Below are 21,116 nucleotides of genomic sequence, written 5' to 3'. Positions count from 1 at the left end.
ATTCGGTTTTCACAGACATTTGGACTGAGTGAGTCCTGTTCTTTTTTATAGACGATTGTGACAAGCTACCATATTCCAACCAGAGCTGTTTGGTCCACTTTAAACGGACCAGAGTTTAGTTTGTTTAATCGGATCTTTCGCTTGTTACTTAATACTGGTCAGCTTCTTGTGAAAAACCAGTTTGGTGTTGCTCTGTTGTCCTGGCCAATCCATGAGCCGGGTTTTCTCCGCCCCCAAATGGACAGCTCTTGTAATTGCAACATGGGGGTTTTTTCACAATCCGAGCTGTTTAGTTCTCTTTAAACGGACCAAACGAGCTTGTTTCCTCAGAAAGTCCACAGTCGGCTTCGTTTGGGCAGGGTCTGAAAGCTCATTCGATCTCTGGTGACCAAACAAGCAAACTCTGGTCCGCCTGAAAACAGGAGTCTTGGGTTCGCTGACGATCCAGTGAACCAAAGACAGGAAGTGGGATTAGTTCGCTGAAAAACAGAAACCCCCCAAGACTGCATGAATTTGGTGTTGGCCAATGGACGAGCCGGGTTTTCTTCCTCATGCTATTTTAAGTCCTGGTCAGGGATTGTTTTGGACAATAACGCCCCAAACAAGCCACTGTTGGCTTCCGTCTCCAACTGAACCGAGTCCCCCGCACTTTTCTCTCTTTTAAGCAGACCAGGTGAGTTCTGTTCTCTGGTCCCCATCAGAGGTCTCGGACCACATTCACATCCATCCAAATGAACTGTTCTAAGGGCGGCAAGTGCACCAGGGTTCGATTTAACAGCAGTAAATCAGGCTGGCGTGAACGCACCCTTTGAACGTGACTTCGAATTTCCGTCCCTGATGGCGTCCACGTTACCAACGTGTTCCATATCACCTTCATGGGAACTCTGTGCTGAAAAGGTCCAGAAAACCCAGAAACTTCAAAGTCAAATGATTCACAACGCGTCAGGGCACAAACCTTCAACCCGGACGCCACGTCATTCCTGAACGTTGGTGAACATCTTGTTGTTGTTATGAATGTGTCAGTGATTCACATCTAAGCATCTGAACCCCCGTTTGGAAGGATCCAGACTCAGGATTTGTTTGGCACCATGTTAGATGCTTCACATGGTGCTCACACTTTGACCACTTTGACATAGACTGTTTTCCTCATCGTTTATTCAAACCATTGAATAAAAACTCTACATATTAACTCTGAAACTCTATGGAAACGTTTTGAGTTTTTATGTGAACTGACGATGCTACACATAGATTCTCCGTCACACTTTGAAGGGAAGGATGAGGTGACGGATATTCAGCTGCAACTTCACCAACAACAAATCTTACACACTGTACCTTTAAAGCACAAGCAGAAAAGCCTGTTTTGTACATTTTATCTCTAGAAGCAGAAAAAAAGAAACCAAATGGCAACCAGACAGTGAGTGTTTGATGTGAGGATGTGGAACTTCTGTGTGTGTGTTTGTGTTCAGTCAAGGCCTCGTCAGGGCAGAACACACACCAACTTATCTGTGTGTGTGTGTGTGTGTGTATACAAGTGAGATTTTTGTGCCACTGAGTCTATTTACCTTTGTGTGTGTGTGTGTGTGTGTTTAAGCCATTCCTCGAGCACATGTTCCCAACATTCCCTGACATCTGGTGACCAAACCTGTGCGACTGTGCGACTGTGTACATCACAGACGATGAGAACCGCTGCTGCTGTGAAGGTTGAATCAGTGTTTGTGTGTGTGAATGTGTGTGTGAATGTGTGTGTGATAGAGAGACAGAGAAGTGAGCTCAGACTCCGGTGCAGCTGTTTTCCCAGCCTGATGAAACCACGTATCATCAGATTGTTTCGAGCTTGGCTCGTAGTTGACGTCGCGCTCCGGAAATGACGCCGTCTCTGTCTGTCAGATTCAAAACACCGTGGTGTAAAGTCTGTCTGAATCAAATCTGACCACAATGAAGTGGATTTTCAGTGTTTGAATCCTGAGAAAGCACAGACACTCAAATGATCTCAGGGAGGAGATTCCAGGGATTTGGGATCTCACAGAAACCCGCGTGATTTAACGTGACTTCAGAATACACACAGACTGTCATCGGCGTGCGATGTTTTGTGCTGTGAAGACACACTACAAGATCATTTGGCCAGATAATCTGTTGAAAACAGGCTAAATTGTAAGATTATATGGATAATCTCATTGATTTCCTGTTTTTTTACTGTGAAATCTTGACTGAAACATTAACTTTTACTTCATTTTCTAAAGAACACTCATCTGCTATCGTTCAATTTGTCTACTTTCAGATACAACTCACAAATATGCGGCGTTTTATTTTTTTATATCAGCTAGGACTGAAAACATTACTTGTTTTCATTATTAAAACAAGTTTTCACACTTTTCAGCTTCTTAAATGTGAATATTGTCCGGTTTCTTTGCTCCATGTAACAAACAAATCATTTTGGTTTGTGGTCAAAACAAGACATTCGGGAACATCATCATTTTTCCACATTTTATTACATTAAATGAATCGATGATGGAAGTCATCGGTAGCCGCAGCTGTAAAGTTGTGTTCCATCGCACTCAGTTCAGCTCTTTCCTGTGTTGCTGCTCTCATTCTCTCCTGCAACAATCCTCACTTCTGCTCTCTTTCCCTCTGGCATTAATTCATGCTTTGGGGCTTTTTCCCTTAAGGTTATATATTTAGCAAACAGGAAACGTCCCAGAGTTCTGCTCCCACTGTGAAGCCACAGCCACGTCTCATGCCCTTAAGCCCCACATCAGGTTGTCCTGGGATCTGAGCCTTGTTTAAATTCCCTTCTTCTTCTTCTTTTGTTTTTTTTTTTTTACATTTGTGTCTCCACGTCGTTTGTCCCACGCATTAACGCCGGCCTCGTTCATCTCCTCCTCACCTCCACTTTAATCTAAGCTGAGACTTCAAGGCCCCCAATGCTCTCCAGATGGCCTCCATCCCCTCATCCCACTCCATCCTCAATAATCCCTGACCTCTGACCCCCTCTTAATACATCACTTCCTTCCTGTGGACACCCGTGGATCATTTGTCTGCTCAAATATGAGCGGATGACCGTTATATATATATATATATATATATATATATAAACATATATATGTACTGTACACGGATAGCAGAGTCGGGATTCGAGGATGAGTTTAAGAGAATCCGGGAAAGTTTTCTGGTCAATATCGGCTTTTTATCCACAATAAAACCAATATTCATCTTTGGGAAGGGGATGATGTCATAGCCCCTCCCCCTCTCTTCCCCTCTCTCCACGTCTTCTTCTCCATTGATGGTGTCTGGATGAGACTTTAGAGACGTTCTGTGAGTCAAATAATGTGAAAACAAACCAGGGAAATTAAATTGAACCTTGAATCTTTTTTTGTAGGAGAAGCGAAAGCGACAAACTGAAATTGAAGACAAAAGAAGACAGCTGGATGATCTGGTGCTGCAGCTACAACATCTCAAGGTAGGTTTGGGTGTGTGTGTGTGTGTGTGTGTGTGTGTGTGTGTACGTGTGGATTTACATAACTCAAACCAAGGGTTCTTGGTTTGTGTTCAGCGTGGTTTTTCCCTACGAGTGCTTTGGCATTTTCCCATGTTCCAAACATGCTGATTTGGGGTCTACATACATACTATTAGTATACTAGAAATTTTCATTTGAAAACAAGCCTTTACAAATGGAAAATATCTGCATCCAGATGAACAGAATTCACCTGCGTCCGTAATAACAGGCTCAAGAACATGCAGAGTATCACATGACGGCTGTAACGGTGTAAACAGGAAGTAGGTCCTACAGGAAGTAGGACCAACAAGAGACAAAGACAAAGACTTATGTTATGAAACCATCGATGAGGTCAAACTGAGAGTCAGCACTAATCACTAGACACTAGTCAACAGATTTTTCATTCGTCCAGACAACTGATTATTCTGTCGTGTTAAAAATGAGTCGTTTCCCGATTTTGGGTTTCATTTTTCTTAAAAAAACAAAAAATCCATTGGCCGTCAAGTACACGGAGCGTGTTGCATGTGTGTAATAATGTAATAATAATAATAGAGACTAATGTGGACAAAGTCTGGGATTTTGTGAATTGGAGATCTTCCATCTTCTGACAGCTGTGCCAATCTCATGGTCACACCCAGCACAGATCACCAGTCCATCACATGGACACATACAGACACACGGGGGGAGAACAAACCCCATGAAGAAAGACCCTTGTTCAGACCGGGTCGCGACCCCGAGTCTTCTTGATGCTGACCACTACACCCACCGTGATGTGAGCGGTCACTTTAGGTCTAACCTCCTTCTATCATGCACTCATGGCCTTTACCTGACCCCGAACTCTGACCTTTGTGGAATCTTATGAATGAAAATGCCATCACAACCGAACCCAAAATAAGTCAAATTAAAAATAGGTCTGTTAAAACACGTGTAGCCACGTCAACAGTCAGCATCGCTGTGCTAAATAAAAAGCAGTGTGCGGTGACCGAGCGGCCGTTTCCTCTGAGAACCGCCGTGCTCTCTGCTCTCTCTCACGCTGCTTTTATAGACTTTCCATTTCCTGTTGAGCTGTGACACACACAGCCACTCAGAGCCCTGACAGAGAAGAAAAACTCTCCATGTTGAAATTTGACCGTAACATGTCGGGGAGATGAAGGTGTGTGTGTGAGGTGAACTCCGCGAAGCTCTGAAGTCGCCGCCGTGTTTACGACGGCTCCAGACTCCACATCAACACCTCCCGTGTCTGAGAGACTCGGATCAGGCGGCTCCTTATCAAGGCTCTGAGCTCCAGATTCCATTTCCTGTCCCGGGCTGCCACCGCCGCCGCTGCTGCCGCCGCGTCTCTGGAGATCAGACTACAAAGACGGCTTCATGCTGCTCGGTGCGGTGTGGCACTCAGAGGTAATGGCCATTAAATGGGACTGTGTGACCAGACGCTGATTACATCTCCACGTCAAGCCTGACGGTGTCGCGTGCAAGAAAACACAACAGAGTGGATTTTCTCAGATAAAAGTCGCACATATTATGTGAGCAGTCATGTTTAGTTTTTATACTAAAGTGGTTAGTGTTTAAATAATGTCAAAATAAAATAGCTGATACTGCAGGTTACATCATTTCCTGTGCGTCCATCTGGGAGATTCCAAGTGGGATCATCTTCCCCACCACAAACTCCCTGATCCCACTGTGGAATCCTCACTCTATACGTCGGACTTCCTGTCATCACTTTCAGTTATCTGTCCATAAATCAAAAGCACATCTGTGTGTATGAAAATAGTGTGTGATGTCATGTGTGTTTTTATTTATCCTATAAAAAGGACCCAAGTAGAGCTGCGACTAACGGTTATTTTCACGAGTAAGAAAATCGATCGGTGTTTGTCAAACGTGGAAATGAGGACGTAATCGAAAGTCTTGTTTTTGTCCACAAACCAAAATGATTGACTTTTAATGTTTTCTTTGTTCTACGGAGCAAAGAAACGACGACAATATTCACATTTAAGAAGCTGAAACAATCAGAAATCTTGTTTTGATCATGGAAAAAAGCTTCAAATCGATGAATTAGTATTCAAAATAGTCATCGATTAATAATTGTTTCAGCTCGAGACTCATGAATGGAAAGAAAGAAAAACAGATACAAGCAGGATAAACTGCAGGAGTCCCCTTATAATATATAACAATATTTTACTATTTAAGCCCCGTTTCCAAGAAGCAGACAATTTCATTATACGTTATTATTTGCAATTTGTTAGTCAAAGGTTTGTGAAGGACACCAAAATAACCAATTCATACTGCATTTCCCACTTTTTGGTCACTTTCTGTTGGAGTTTATTGGCTAAAATTAACTATACTGTGCATATGTATGTTTGTGTTCAGTGTAAATCACTTCAAAATAAAAAAATAAGCGTACGTATTGTATGTACTTAAGAGTAAGGAGGGGCTTGCGTTACGGAGCTGCTGCGTTTCTACACTAGCACAAACATAATATTATGCAAATTAAAATGAACTTTGTCCACCTTAAACCAATGAAGAAGAAAGAGGAAAAGGCAAAGAGAATGTGTGAAAATGGAGAGAGTTTTCTGGTACGTGAAGGCCACCGTAGTTCACTGAAGGGCCTTGGTAAAAGGGGAGGAGCTAGACACACCGCAGTCCAATGATTGAAGCACAATAAATCAAAATCTCAGCCTGGAATGGACAAGAACGACACAAAACAACCCGCAATTTTTAAATAAACCAAACATGGAGCGGTTGTGGATCAGTGATACAACGGGTCGTCCTTTAAAGAAACGGTTGTCGGCTCAATTCCTGGACCAGCTGGTCTACATGTGTTTTTGTGATTTTGGGCACAAGTGTGAATAAGTGTGATAAAAATTGTGAGCCTAGAAAATCCCGATTAAATGCGATTAAATGTGTGGAATTTACTGATGGGTTACGACGTGTCTCGTCTGGAAAAAACCCAAACCAGATCAGTTTCAAACTGATCTGGTTTGAACTCGCAAACGCAAAGATCTCAGATTCAGGTTTATGTCAGACTGACACCCAAATGAACCTTGATTAAAAGCTGCGCTGAACACAGGGTAATGCTTTAATTGTCCAACAACACACGTGGCTTTAATCTCCGTCCTCGTCCGTCGATATTTCCGTAAGTGGGTGTTAAAAGCTGGAAGACACCGGAGCGCGGGAATCATACGCTCTTAATAAAATGATTTATTCATGCCAAATGTGTTTAAAGGGTTTCATTACAGAGCGGAATGGAACTTTTTTTTTAAGTTGCCAGTATTAAAAGAAGTGGCTGCTGCAGGGTAGTGTAATGTCGTGTCATGGTTACCCACAGTCACTTCCACACCCACTGGGCATGTGTGCAGTATTTGGGTCAGCAGGATTTTCCAAACAAATTCCCTTTGCTGCAGAAGCAATTATTAAAAGAATCATGCAGGGACTTGATTAAACTGTGATTTAACTGTTTAGTCGTCATAACCCCGGGACCTTGACACCCTTCCCAGAATTATTATTCAGTTTAGTTTACTTTTGATGGCGTGTGACTTTCTGTTCTTTTCTTGGACGTTGAGTTTACAATTAAGGACAAGTGTCTTTTTTTAGTCAAGATTTGGGTAGTTAGTGATGTCAGTTAAGGGCATGGAGATAAATTTTTATTTTCTTGTTTTGACTCTAAGGCAGGGGTGTCAAACTCATTTTTGTTCAGGGGCCACATACAGCACAATTTGATCTCAAGGGGGCCGGACCAGTAAAAATAGTAAAATAATAGCATAATAACCTATGAACAACAAGAACTCCTTTGTTTTTTCTCCTTTGTTTTACATTTACTGAAGGATAATTTTACAAAACATGAAATTTCTTGAGAAATATAAGTGCAATTTCAACAATATCATGCCTAAATTTACTATTTACACAGCACACTGGATCTATAAAGGCACAAACATTTAGTCACGGGTATCTGGAGCATTTGACATTACGTTTAGATTAGTGTGAAATTTTAACAAATTCATCCTGTGGGCCGGATTGGACCCTCTGGCGGGCGCCCAGGCCGTATGTTTGACACCTCTGCTCTAAGGGTTTTTGGGTTTTTTTGGGTTATAAATCACACGCTGACAGGTAACACAAGCTAAGCTTAGCTTGAGGTTAAGCTTCAGCCTACACCTTTATGGTCAATTAATTTCATTACGTGTAGAATGCTGCTATTTAATGTATAAGTATTAAAACGTGTCAACAGAGGACAGTGAGGACACTAAAAAATATTTCAGGTTCCACACCAGAGATGACAAATTACAAGCAAAATTGTTAGCTGCTAGCTTAGCTGTTAGCACCACCTGAGTGCAGCTGTTTAACGTAATAGCCCCACAACATGACTCAGCTAAAAATACTGTAGCTAAATATACTTGAACGTCTTTGAAGGGAAAAGTATGTCATGCAAAGTTTGTAGTGAGCGCAGGTGAAACACATGAAGGCGGGAAACTGGACAATAACAGGAAGTGAGAAACTACAAAATAAAGCAGTGATTTCCTTTGTCATGTGGTGTGAATGTGTACGAACTGTGACCATCTCTGCTGTCACAGGTCACATGGTATTTTTTTTCTCATGAGTTGAAAGGTTCACGAACTCGTCGTTGACAGGTTGTGTTTACTCACACTGCACTTGTGATTTGAAACCGTGGGATCATTAGGAATTCTTTTATATGTGTTTTAGTGGGGAAAAAAAGAAAGGTAAAAACATTCAGCCAAAGGAAAAGTCCGATTTTCTCCCAGATTTGGACGTAAAGATGGAATGGAACGGCGTGTCTGCCAAAAAAACCTGACTAAATCCCATTCATCTGTGCAGAAATCTGATTTATTACACACGTGTGTGTATTAAAGGAACACACTGTTCCAGGTCAAGGCAAGAACAGTGTTTAGGAAAGGAAAGAAAGAAGGATTGAGTAGATTCATCGAGATGAATGAGTGTCACTCACTCACTCACTCACACCACTGACTCCTCACCTCATGTCGTCTTACCTTCACCTTTAACCTTCAAGTCAATATCTGCCTTCGGTCTTTTAACATTAATCCCGCTGGTACTGGTGTTTTCACTCACTCAGATAGTGAATATTTGGCTGTAAATTATACTGTGTATTTATTTACATGGGAAGTCCAATACTAGCAACATGTGTATGTTTGAAAACTAGTATACAAATTGAACCAAACTTAGACTGATTTACTGTAAAACAAATGTGAAAATACGAATCTCATGCAGTCTTGGAAGTCTTGGATGGAAATGTTACAAATGGAACGCATTGGGGAAGTGAATTATAAGGCAGGACAGTGTCTCTCGTTGTCTGTCCATTACAGTTTTTAGCAAAATGTTCCAAAAATCTTCGACAGAGAACAATTGCTACTTGTTTCCAATGAATGGTGATTGCGTATGAGCTGAAATTCTCGTCAAAGTCTAGTCCAATTTTTCTCATAAAATCCCGTCCCACGAGACTCCACTTTGAGGAAGATGGCCACAAGCATTTGGTGCATGGTTTTGGAGCCATCTCGTCTGACGTGAACTGGTCATGTGACTCGTCTCCGTCATGTCTGGTGATGCCAGTGACGTGTAAATGCAGAAAAAAAACACTTTTGCGATAAACTTCAATATCAACACGTCTGAGCGTGTAGAAATGTTTTAGCGATATTTGAGAGGTTTTTTGAAATGTAGGTGTTTCCGTTTTTTATTGCGATATTTAGCTTTTGTTTGTTGGATTTCTAGGAGTAATGGAAAACCAACGACTGCAGGGTAAAGAGAATTCAACTGTGTGAATATTGAACAGTTCTATTTCAATTTCTTAACCATTTATAATGATTTTGGAGTGTCTCTTTAGCCTCCATAGCGCCCTCACTTTTTTTCTTATATTCATTTGTGTGAAATAAATAACATTTTTAAAAAACTATTCAAACTAGAAGTTTTTATAATTTCCTGGATTAAATAAATCTTTGTTTCTATAAGTCATTCCCGTTGTCTGTTCTCAGTCAAGCAAGTGTCAGGTTTATCGTCACAAACATCGCTTGAGGTCGTCCTCAACAATAACCGCCGTGTTTGAAGCGCAGACACACAAACAAGATTCCCCTCACTGATTTACTGGAGTTACTCGTCCCTGTAATTAGCTGCGTTTCCGCCTCACTGACACTGACGCGGGTGGTTAAAGCCGCACCAAAAAAACAGCAAAAATGTAACAATGATGTGAAAACGAAGTCAATAAAAGCTGACGTATTTATAGCACATCTGTACATCTATATACATCTCTTATCTATATATATATATATTTCTATAGATAACCTTGATTGAAGGTTGATCGGCTGAAAGACTCGGTGACACTCGACTCATCTTCACCTCTCCGTCCTGTACTGTTTTAGAGGGAGACGATAACGGTAATGAAAAATAACAATCCAGCCTCTGGAGACTGCGTGGAAAGGGTCCTGGACCTGGTGAAGAAGGTCCAGCAGAGACTTTACATCCTGAGAATTCTTATAAAGAACAACAACCTCCCCCTCAAAAGACTGCTGTTGTCCTTCTACGGCTGCTCAGTAGAGAACTCCCTGACCTACTGTACTGTCTGTGTGTGTGTGTGTGGGGTTTTTCCATGTGCACCATGGCACAGGAAAACGCTCCAGGGGGTCATCAAGGTCGCCCAGAAAGTCTTCGGCTGACCTCTCCTCTCTTCTTTTTTTGAACAGTTGCCGCTGCCTCAGAAAAACCCAGAACATTCCGCAGAACTCTCATCAAACCCCGGTCATAATCTGTTTTAATCTGACGATGCAGATCTTTGTAAACAGGGACTAAAGAACCGTTTTTTTAAACCAGTGTTTTAAATCATATTTCACACATTCAGTTGTGATACGTGTCTTAAAGGATTGTGTCTTATATATTTATATCTTTACTAACATTTATCTTTGTAATGCGCTCAGTCTCCAATCAATAAAGATATTCTATTCCATTAATCCAATCCAACTTTATTTATAAAGCACTTTAAAAACAACAGCTGAAAGAAAGTGCTGTACATCAGAGATGAATAAAACAAATAAAATGTAAAAATTGTGAGACCTATTAGACCTAACAACAAACAATAAAACAATAAAATACTGTAGAACATATAGAAACAACACAAATAAACAAATCATACAATACAACTATAAAAAGACTAAACCAACATCTCATACTGGGTCGAAAGCCAAAGAGTAAAAATGGGTTTTAAGTGTGTATTTGCTTCAAAATAAATCATATTTGGGTCTTTGTAGCCTTTGGTATTAATGCAAATGACTAAGAACGACATCCTTTCTGGTATGTGAAGGCCACCGTAGTTACCTTTGTTACTGCAATATGTCGCCTCACCAACAGAGGTCACTAATTCATACACGCTGGACGTTTAAAGTCATTGGTGACTTCAAGAGTCCAGTTGACTCAGATAATTATTTCACACACACACACACACACACACACAAACCCAGTAACACAAACAAACAAACAAGCCAGTTGCCACATTCTGACAGCACATGTTAAAATGCTGCAGAGCTCAGTGTGTGTGTGTGTGTTAATTGTCTTTGCTTGTGTGATGATGATGATGATGATGATGATGATGATGATGATGCACTCACAAAATATGCGTCTATAAGTCCAACTCAGTCGTACGGTGAGAGGAAAAGTTCCTTTTTTGCCTATTTCCTGTTGAAATGGACAGTTTTACGGGTCCTCAGGTGTCGCCTGGAAAACAGATTAACTCACTTAATTCTTACCTCTTTTTCTCTTCTAACTCAGCCGTGAAACGATCGCATCAGATTTTTTTTTTACTCTGTTAAAATAAAATCTAATAGAAAAGCAGAAGTTTCCCCTCGTGAAAATTTCTAAGGAAATGAGGAAGCGTTAGCCTCGGGGGACACGGGTAGTTTTTATACCGTCAAACTGCTTAACTACCAGTTTCAGTCACACTTTAACCTGTTTGCTGCCACTTTGTTTGAAAAAAAAACATAAAAACAAATCTCTTCCTGTGTGCAGGGCTGGAATGTCACCGGGTGACGCGACATCTAATCATTGCTCTACTGAGAAACACAGAAAGACTTGTGTAGAGCTGATAAGACCTGACACTGTTTTGAATCAAACAGACATTTGTTTATATTTAACAAATTATGTACTGCAGCTTTAAAACGTGTGTGTGTATGTGTGTGTGTGTGTGTTTCCCCTCAGTCCAAAGCCATGCGGGAACGATGGCTCCTCCAGGGAATGGGAGCGGAGGTCGAGGAGGCTCGACGGAAACAGCTGGAGCTGGATGAAGAGCAGGGCAAGAGGCTGGAGGAGCTGATACACAGGTACATCATTTACCACTGACAACACATGTGCACAACACAAACATCTGTTTTTGTTACCAAACATCTGCTTTTCCCCTATTCCCTCGGTCGGTGTTGTCAGTTCAAACTGAATAGACGTATTTTCTAAAAAGAAATACCAATCATATTTTCCTCTTCTTGGCTTCCTTCTTTACGGCCTTACCTCCTCTGGCACACACACAGTTGTAGATAAAACTCAGTTATTGCCTGATTTAAAGGCCCTATAGTGTGTAAAATTTAGCAGCTTTTTTATTGTAAGGCATCAACTTTAAGCTGCACAGAAGGTACAACAAGCTTGGCCTGTTACTCTCATCGTGTTAGCAATTAGCCATGCTAGCAAGGCTACAACCACAACTTGACTTAACCGCACAAAGGAAATGCACTGAGTGGAACTTGAGTTGTGCTCTGGAGTCGAACAACTTTGGAAGTTTAGAGCAAAATCTACACAACTAGTAACGAGTAAAACTACAAACGAAAGACACTTCTCCATGATGCAGCCAAGCTAGCTGAGCTGATACTGAGACGTGACATCGACAGACAGCTCGGAAGAGTCACGAGCGCGACGACCGGCGTAAGAATCAAGTTCTGATTCTAATGATTCAGTTACACCCAAAACAACTGCTTTACAACTCACAACGCCGCGGCAACCGTGCTATGACGAGGAGGTACTGGAAAACAGCGTTAATAACCAAACCTTGTGCAGCCGAGTCGTTCTAGAACTGTCGCTAATAGACTTTCAGGGGCGTCACTGATGGAGGAAGAGAGGGAGATACAGAGAAGGTGGAAAAAGACAGAAAAACCCAAAAGTGTGTGAGAGTGATGGGATTCTGTGTGCACTTCCTGCGTTTGTGTCCCTGGGAGGAGCTTCCTGACTCTCCCACCGAGCATCGCCGCAAGACGCTCACTCACTTTTTCCCCCCAATGAAGATGAGATCATTGGTGAATTAAGTGACGGGAAGATCTCCACGCTTCACAAAGTGACACAGAACCAAAAGAAGCACACGTACGGCAGCTAGTGAGCTATTAACACTCGTGTGGAATAATGGATTTGTTTCCCAGTAGCTTCCTTAGCACTTTGGGATTGTTTTTCCTTTTAAGAAAGTGTGATTTCATGGGCTCCGTGTGCCGCGTGATGTTCCAAACATTTGCTTCCATGGAACTAAACAAGCTTTAGGAATTCAAATTAGGTGTAAAGAGCAACAACGTTCGTTTTTATTGACTTTATTATATTTATGTCAGTGTTCTATTATTATATCATGTCATTCTCTGCCACAGAAAAACACAACAGTCTGCTTTAAATATACTCTTTCACATCGTTAACCACATTTGTGTTCAAATGTCTTCCATGTGACTCATTTGCTTTTCCACCCTGAGGGTGTTGAAAGCCTTGTTTTGTGTGGAAACCTCACAGTGTTTTTAATATTTACAGGAAATTAACACATTTACTCAATAAATGAATAAATAGATTATGGTATTTGGATTGTGTCTGCACTTTGGTCTAATTGGAGATAAATGAATTTTCTCCTCTGTGTTTCGATCGATCGTAGCTCCACCTCCTCATTTATCAGACCTGTGCATTGAAAGGCTCTCTGTGAATGTAAACTCTGTAAATTATCACCAGCTTCTTTCTTCTTTATTTTTCTTTTTAAAATAACATCAACATCGTGCAGCGCTGGTGTAAACAGAGCGGCGGTGAATGGTCGGCGTTGTGGAGCAGAGGACAGTTGCGATTGTTTGAATGACTTCATTCAGCCGCTGCTCAATAGACTCGCTGTCTGGGGAGCGAGATCGTGGCGTTTTGAGGTTTTTTAATTACTTGCGAAAGCATGAAAAAAAAAAAAACCCACAACGATAACTGTGCGACACAGTTTACTGGCTTCACCCGGTTTGTTTTTCTGAACATTGTGGGCGTCACTGTGGTCGAATCTTGCTTCGTTTCGTTCCTGAGCTTCATGAAATGGTTCATTCTGCTCCCCATCCGCTTTATTAGGTACAACTGAGCTCACAAAAACCTCATCAGACAATGACGTCTCAGCAACTCGGTGCAGTGAAGCATGTAGACGCGGTCAAGACGATCTGTTAAAGTCCAAACTGAGCATCAAAACAAGGAAAAAAGTGTCCTTTAAGTGACTTTGAATGTGGCATGGTTGACTTGGGGTGTGAGAATTTAAGAAAACGCTGATCTGCTGACATGATGTCACAGAGAATGGTCTAAAAAAGGAGAGAATATTCAGTCAGCACTTGACTAAGAGGTCAGAGGAGAATGACCAGATTCCTACAAGGTATGAAGAAGACCAACTACAGCAGCAGAAGACAATTAGGTCTCCTGTGTACCTAATAAAGTGGTCAGTTAATGGTTTTCTTTGGACAGTTTTAAAATGCTAATCTACTGGGATTAATTCTCTGTGACACACTGAGGAAATATCCAGCGAGCAGCAGTTCTGAGCAAAATAAACCACGAGGTCAGAGAGGAACGACCAGACGACTGTTGACTGATATGAAGACGACGTCTTAACATGCTGTCAAAGCCGTGAAGCAGCAGCGGAAGACCACACCTCCTGCCGCTGTACCTAATAAAGTGACCCGTGATTGTTTATGACGTTTGGCAGGAAAAGCAGTAAAAGGTTTTAGAGATCACACTGGTAATGAAAGTGAGGACGCAGGAAATAACTCATTAAACTGAACAAGTGTCGTTCATGTAACGTTTTTTTGCATCTGTTTTTAGCCCCTCCCACAAGACGCACATTCACCGAACCACTTTCAGGCCCTCAAACACACAATTCATTCAGGGGAAAAATAATAATAACTCAATCATTTCAATAGGGTCCAAGCACACAAGGTCTGCTTTTCCAAAACTGAGCAGCTCAAGTGGAAGGACTTGTTTGCACAGTTGGTTGTAAAGTATAAAACACTCCACAGACCAAACGTTCACTGAGACTCAGATTAACACACATTTTCTCCCTGAAGAACAAAGAGTGGAGTGAATCAACATTATGATGATTTTAGAGACAGTTTAAGAAACAAAGAAGGTGAAACATGATGAGGAAAACACAAACTAAACCCCCCCCTCGACTCTGACTGCACTCAGATTAGGACGCAGGCAGTGAAAGGTGAGCGCGTGTCTAAATACTGAGGAGTCTTAACTGGACGCAGCTGAAACTAATTGAGGATTAGCGGCTCGTCTGGAAAAGGGCGGGAAAACACAGGAAGTGGAGGTGTTTGAATGTGAGTTACCAGAATAAACCTTTTACCCTTAACTGCAACTAAATTATGAAGCAGGGTTGATGAGGTGTTAATCTGTCTGGGATTAAATTATCCAGACTTTCATGGTCTTTTCTTACATGTGGGAGTTAAAACCCTCATAAAATAGTAGTTTTTACTGAATTATCTTGAAAAGTGGAAGTGGAAAGGCCAAAAAAATAATTGTTGACATTTGAAAATGATCAGTGTGTGTGTGTGTGTGTGTGCACATACACACATTTCTAGTGGAGGGTGTGGCGTCTATATTTACACTCTGTGGGACACCATGTTAGAATATCTTGTCTTTCAGTCACTGATAGGGACAGAAGTGAGGAGTTACTATGAGTGTGTGTGTGTGTGTGTGTGTTATTGGAGTGGATTTAAGTGGAAAAGCAGCTTCTGTCCACTCCACACTGTCCCACAGCTGCTTGTGTGGAGGCTTTCACAGACGTCTGCACTCGGAGAAACGCAGCACAGACAGCTGTGGGTTTGTCAAAAGAGAACAAATGGAGCTTAAAGTCAGCTTTAAAAAAAAAAGAGAACAATAGTCCCTTTCATAATATCTGTGTAATACGTAAACTTAATAGAAAACATATTTTAGCCAACAGAGACACGCGAGGACAACAGCGGCGTCTTTGTGTGCTTAAACTGGAAGTCACAGATGTGTGTGTGTGTGTGTGTGTGTGTGTGTGTGAGTGAGAGGGTGAACAGTGAGAGCTTTGTGTCGACGTACTGTACAGACAGAGAGAGAAATGAAGCAGTTTGTTTGGTTCTGTTCTTCATGTTTTGACCCAGTTTGATGAAGAAGAAGAAGAAGAAGCGGCGGCCATTGTGTGCTGACTGTGCAGTGAGTGTGTGTGTCTCTGAGGAACAGCAGCAGTTTTCACTGTGATGACATGGACGGGCTAAGTAAACACAGACGCACATGCAGCGTCTCTGCTACTTTTTTGGGTCGTTGTGCAGACAGATCCACGCACAAGCATGTGTGTGTGTGTGTGTGTGTGTGTGTGTTTGTGAGGACTGGACACAATTTGGAGAAGGTTCAGTTTAGTTTTGAAGGAGCATTGGTTTTATTTTGCAGCGGCGATGAAGCACAACTGTACTTTATTATGTATTCTTATATATAATATTATATTATAATATATATTCTTTATTTATACTTTTGTTTTAGTCCATATTTAGGTAGGAAGGAAGGAAGGAAGGAGGAAATCATCTCGTTATTATACAACCAAAATTGTATCGAGGTCAGACAGAGGGTCGAGCCGTGTGATCGGAGCCTGTGAGGCAACAGTGCTGACCACTGTGCCACCGTGCCCTTAACCCTCAGTGCTCACGGAGCAGTTTTCCTTTTATTTTGGCAAATGAACTTTGACATATATATTCCAAATTTCCCAAATTCAATCCGATTTTTGAAAAACGTTGAGTACTTTTTGCTCAGGTGTGTTTATATAGGTTGTGCTGAAAAAAAGGATATAAGACGCTCTATGTTGCACATTCTTAGAGCTTTTTACATAGTGATGAGAAAATGCTCTGAGTTCTAAAGGTTAAATAAACACAGTCTGTATTTCACATTATCTCATGTAAAGTTAGTCTATTATACACATTTACAGTCATGCTTACAAGTAGTTTATTCAATTTCTGCATATAAACACTTCTACATGTTACATACTGGTCCTTTAATTGTAGGACATTCATATTTTGATGACTTTCAATTTTTTTTAAGACGATTTGTCACATCGCTGTCTTTTAAAAGAGATAAATCAAAAGATTGATAACAGAAACACAGACAAAAGCATTATAATGTGATTGATTTATGGGATTAAATTAGTCCCACAATAGCAAAAGAAATCAGATTTATTCTAATTTGTTGACTTGTGTACTATGAGACTATAATATAATACTCAACACTGACACGTATTCCTCCACAGCGGATCAATAACAATTGAATTTACTTTAATCTAAGTATCAATCACAAACCAGAGCAGGAAAAACTAACGGAGCGTGAGTGGACGAGGACTGAAAACTATACTCAGCGTCTAACGAGACCGTGTATGGCGTTACATAATGGTCTAAGAATAATATTTGTCTTTGGAGAGACGTGTGCGTGTGCTTCAATTTAGTTGTAGTTTGACAAAAGTTATCTTCATGTCATATATTTGCACTTCAAACTGCTTTTTTTTTTATTTGACATCAAAATGCTCAGTTTGTGTTTAAACCGCCGCACATTTGGCATCTATTTTCAAACTATTTTTCTTTTTCCTACAGGAGATAGTGGTGTGTCACAGTCAACGGAACACACACACACACACACACGTGATCTGCCTGTTCTCTCCTTTAATAGAAACAGACAATAGAAATAAAAAGACTTTTTTTGTCTTTGAAAAATAGACAATACCAGGAAGTGAGTGGTGGTTTCTTTTCTGGAAACTAATTTTGGTCTGTGGTGTTGAATTTAAAAGTCGATTCAGGCCGAGCTGAAGGAAAAAAATAGATAAAACTTAGGTTAACATGTTATAAATAGAGCATTTAAAAGTGAACTCATTTGACCAACGTGCTGCAGAAACATTACATTATAACAAGTTTTATTTTAAAATTGTACCAAAAACACTGTATTTATACAAAATGTAGACAAAGAAGAAGACGAACACATCACTTCCTTTAAAGTTTAAAGCCTACATATAAAGTACATGGTGTTTCTTTACTTCTGTTTGTGTGAACGTGAGTCAAGGACAGTAAATCATCATCATCCTCATCATCAGTGTTAGAAACAGAAGTTTGTGTGTGACAGAGGGCCCAGATTTGGGAGCAGTTAAGGATGATGTACGTTAAACGTGCGTCTCCTCAGGGTCATGTGACATCAGCACGGGCTAAACCCTGTGGTCACGGATTCTCCTCTCGATCACAAACACGTCCCTTAAACCTCCTTATATAGACGTCACACACGTGACTTAACTACATCTGAGGCTTCACCACAGTCACATGTAGGAAAACTCACTCTTTATTTGTCTTTCACACCTGAAGTCGAACAACTTTTATTTGTCTCTGACAAACACACACATTCTGGCACATCTGTCCTATTCAGGTCAATCACAGTGAAAAGCTTTCCTTACACCAGGGGTGTCAAACTCCTGGTGTAGTTTCTGTGATATTTCACAGAATTTCAAAATAAAAGTGTTTGTTTTGATATGTAACGATTAATATTTCTCAATAAAACGATGCAAAATGAATCTGTAAATGATAAAACTGACAGTAATTATAGTAATTATGACTTTATATTATTATTGGGGGGCTGGAGACCTCTACAAAACTTAATGATTAACCCTAACCCTTAACCCTTAACCTAATTAACCCTTAACACTAAAGCCAAGCCTTAACCATCAAGAAGTCCTTTAAAGTTGTGACAAAGTAAAATGTCCTCGTTTTCACAAAGATACACACACACACACACGTTTGCACAGCTACTCTTCTTAGGAAACTAACTTCCAAATCTTAACTATAACAAGTTCTCAACGTCCAACCCTAACGTTAACTTAACCAGATTTCAAGTCATAGGCCAGACAGAGGTTCCGCCTCATTAGGACCAGGTTTTGGTCTCGACCAGGATCACTGGTCCTGACAAGGTCAGTGTTTGTGCCAGAAAAAAACACACTCACACACACAGAAGATGAAACTAAATGTCTGCTCATCCTCGTCTGTGTGATGTGGAGAGCGAGTTGCCGCCCACCCCGGCGTATCCATGACAACGGTCCTGTGGTTGGAGGACAGGGCGGGACAGTGACATCACTGGTGTTTTTTTCAGGTTTACCACAGAGAGAGAGAGAGAGGGAGAGAGAGAGAGAGAGGACAGAGGGAGGTCATGGCCCCACCTCACACACACACGCACACAGCACACACACACACACAAAGCCAGACATTACTATGTAACAGAGCATCAAATATATATATTCTTAAATAACAACACTGAACTTTCTGTCCCTGATTAAAAAGCTGCTCCATCATGTTTCTTCTCCACTTCTGACACTTGACCAGTAGAGGGCGCCAGACACAAGTACAGTACGAACACCGTGTTCTTCTCTTTAACTGATGTCAAACATAGACAGACAGCAGCCACATTATTAGGTACAGCGTCACCGAGTGTCGTCTTCTGCTTCACACTCTGTGTTCTTCTGTGCATGCTGATGAGATGGACGTCTATCTATTATTTTAAACCAGTCTTGTGTTTTGACCTCTGACCTCAGCATCAAACAGGCATTTTCACCCAGAAAACTCTCTTCAAAGTCACTTAAATCTTATTTCTTCTGATTTAAACTTCAGGATGCTTCCATGTGATTGGTTGATTAGATATTTGTGTGAATAAACAGTTGTACCTAATAAAGTGGCCGATTAATTGATTGTAATCTAATTTGATAGTCCTGCAGCACTCGACTCAACTCAAACACTCGAGCGAGTAACGTAAGCAAGCGAGAGCTAATGACGCCCTGATGATCTCTGTCTGTGACTTTGACCAAGATCCCAAGGACAATCACTTTGTCCCGATACAATAAGCGTCAATAAAGTCAATAAAAGTGGACACCGTCATGGACGAAGACACTCTTACAAGTTGTCCTCCACATCTTAAGCTGTGTCAGCATAGTCGGTCCTTGAATTTGAAGGGAAATTGGTCCTGGAAAGTCCTTGAAAAGTTCTTGATTTGATGTCAACCAAGGTGTGGGAAGTGAGAACCCTGAAAACTTGGGACTGTTGTCTTTCAAAATAGTGCATCTATTGTTTAGTGTATTCATAATACTGCATGTGAATGATTTAGGAGGGTCTTCAATCGCAAATCTTGCTTCTATTCCACTTGTGAAACTTCACAGGAAGCAGAAGTAAAATCCACTTCCTGCCTGAAAGGGAAAATAGGAAAAGGTGGAGGTGTCCTGAGGAATGTGAGCGGACTGGACTTTAACCTTTCTATGTTAGTGTCACAGAAGAACAGCGTGGGTTGAAAAATGACAGCTGAAGGTCAATTATTGTGGTTTTAATAAGTTGAGCTCTGGTCCAGTTTGATCTTGATAATCTTTTTACTGAACAATACACTCTGACAATATTCTCTCTCTGTGTTCAGCGAAGGCCGTCCGTGATTGTTTTTCAGTGTCGACTCTTGAATTGTTGTATTTCTCGAGGTAAACGACACAAAACCGTTGACCTCGTGTTGTTGTTGGTTTTGGATCCAGACAATGGCTGCAAGCAAGGCCAGCGTTATAATAAGAACGAGATGCTCGCTCTGGCTCTTGTTCAATATCTCTCAGATGTAAACAGACTTTCTCTCACGCGGCGGCGCTCGGCGGAGACAAACAACGGCGGGCGACAGATGAAGCAAATAAAAGCTTCTCGCTAAATGCCCTGCAGCTGCTCCTCCAGCGTTGGCAGAGGACGAGCACAGCAGTGAAGACGGGTTATTATAGAGAACGAGTCTTTGTTTGTGCCGCAGCACAATATTCCGTCATTGCTGAGATTCAACGTTCAAGATCTTTTATTCACAAGTTCAAACATGTGCGATGCATCAAAAAATGTATATACACATATGAAACTAGTATGAAAGTTATTTTCCTGTATTTGGGGTTTTGTTACACTTTATTATCAACTTTTGAATTTTGCATCATATTTGTCTGGTCTAAATCCCAAATACTTTATTGATATCATGGGGAATTGCTTTAGCTACAGTTATGAAAACCAAGAACAGAAAATAACAGAGATTCGCTGCCTATACTAAGATACATACATAAGGATATTAACTATAAGGTACAATATACTAAGAATATATATTTAAAAAAGAAAGAAAGATATAATAATAGTAGAGATAGTAGAATAGTAGAATAGAATTACACGTTACACTGTATATAAACTCTATTAGAAAAGATGGATGCCAAATCCAACATGTTCAAAAATTCTCAAACATTTTAGAGCGAGGGCAACAAACTCAGCAAGTTCCGTCCAAATTGAAGCAACTTTGGAAAATTGCTACTTCCATTTGGGGGCGCTATTGAGCCATAATGCTA

General features: G+C 40.9%; 1 protein-coding gene across 3 annotated transcripts in view; it reads left to right on the top strand.

Moving 5' to 3' along the window:
• LOC122758118 (A-kinase anchor protein 2) overlaps window positions 1-21,116 on the top strand; it is an 88,017-nt gene that overhangs the window by 23,142 nt on the left and 43,759 nt on the right. For all 3 annotated transcript variants that reach the window (XM_044012024.1, XM_044012023.1, XM_044012021.1), the window contains exons 3-4: window positions 3,377-3,457; window positions 11,699-11,820. In XM_044012024.1, coding sequence (XP_043867959.1) covers window positions 3,377-3,457; window positions 11,699-11,820 — 203 coding nt within the window. The remainder of the gene's footprint in view (window positions 1-3,376; window positions 3,458-11,698; window positions 11,821-21,116) is intronic.

Source organism: Solea senegalensis, linkage group LG21 (assembly GCF_019176455.1).
Source record: "Solea senegalensis isolate Sse05_10M linkage group LG21, IFAPA_SoseM_1, whole genome shotgun sequence".
Classification (NCBI taxonomy): Eukaryota; Metazoa; Chordata; class Actinopteri; order Pleuronectiformes; family Soleidae; genus Solea; species Solea senegalensis.
Note: the sequence above shows the minus strand (reverse complement) of the source record. Positions and strands in the feature narration are given on the sequence as shown.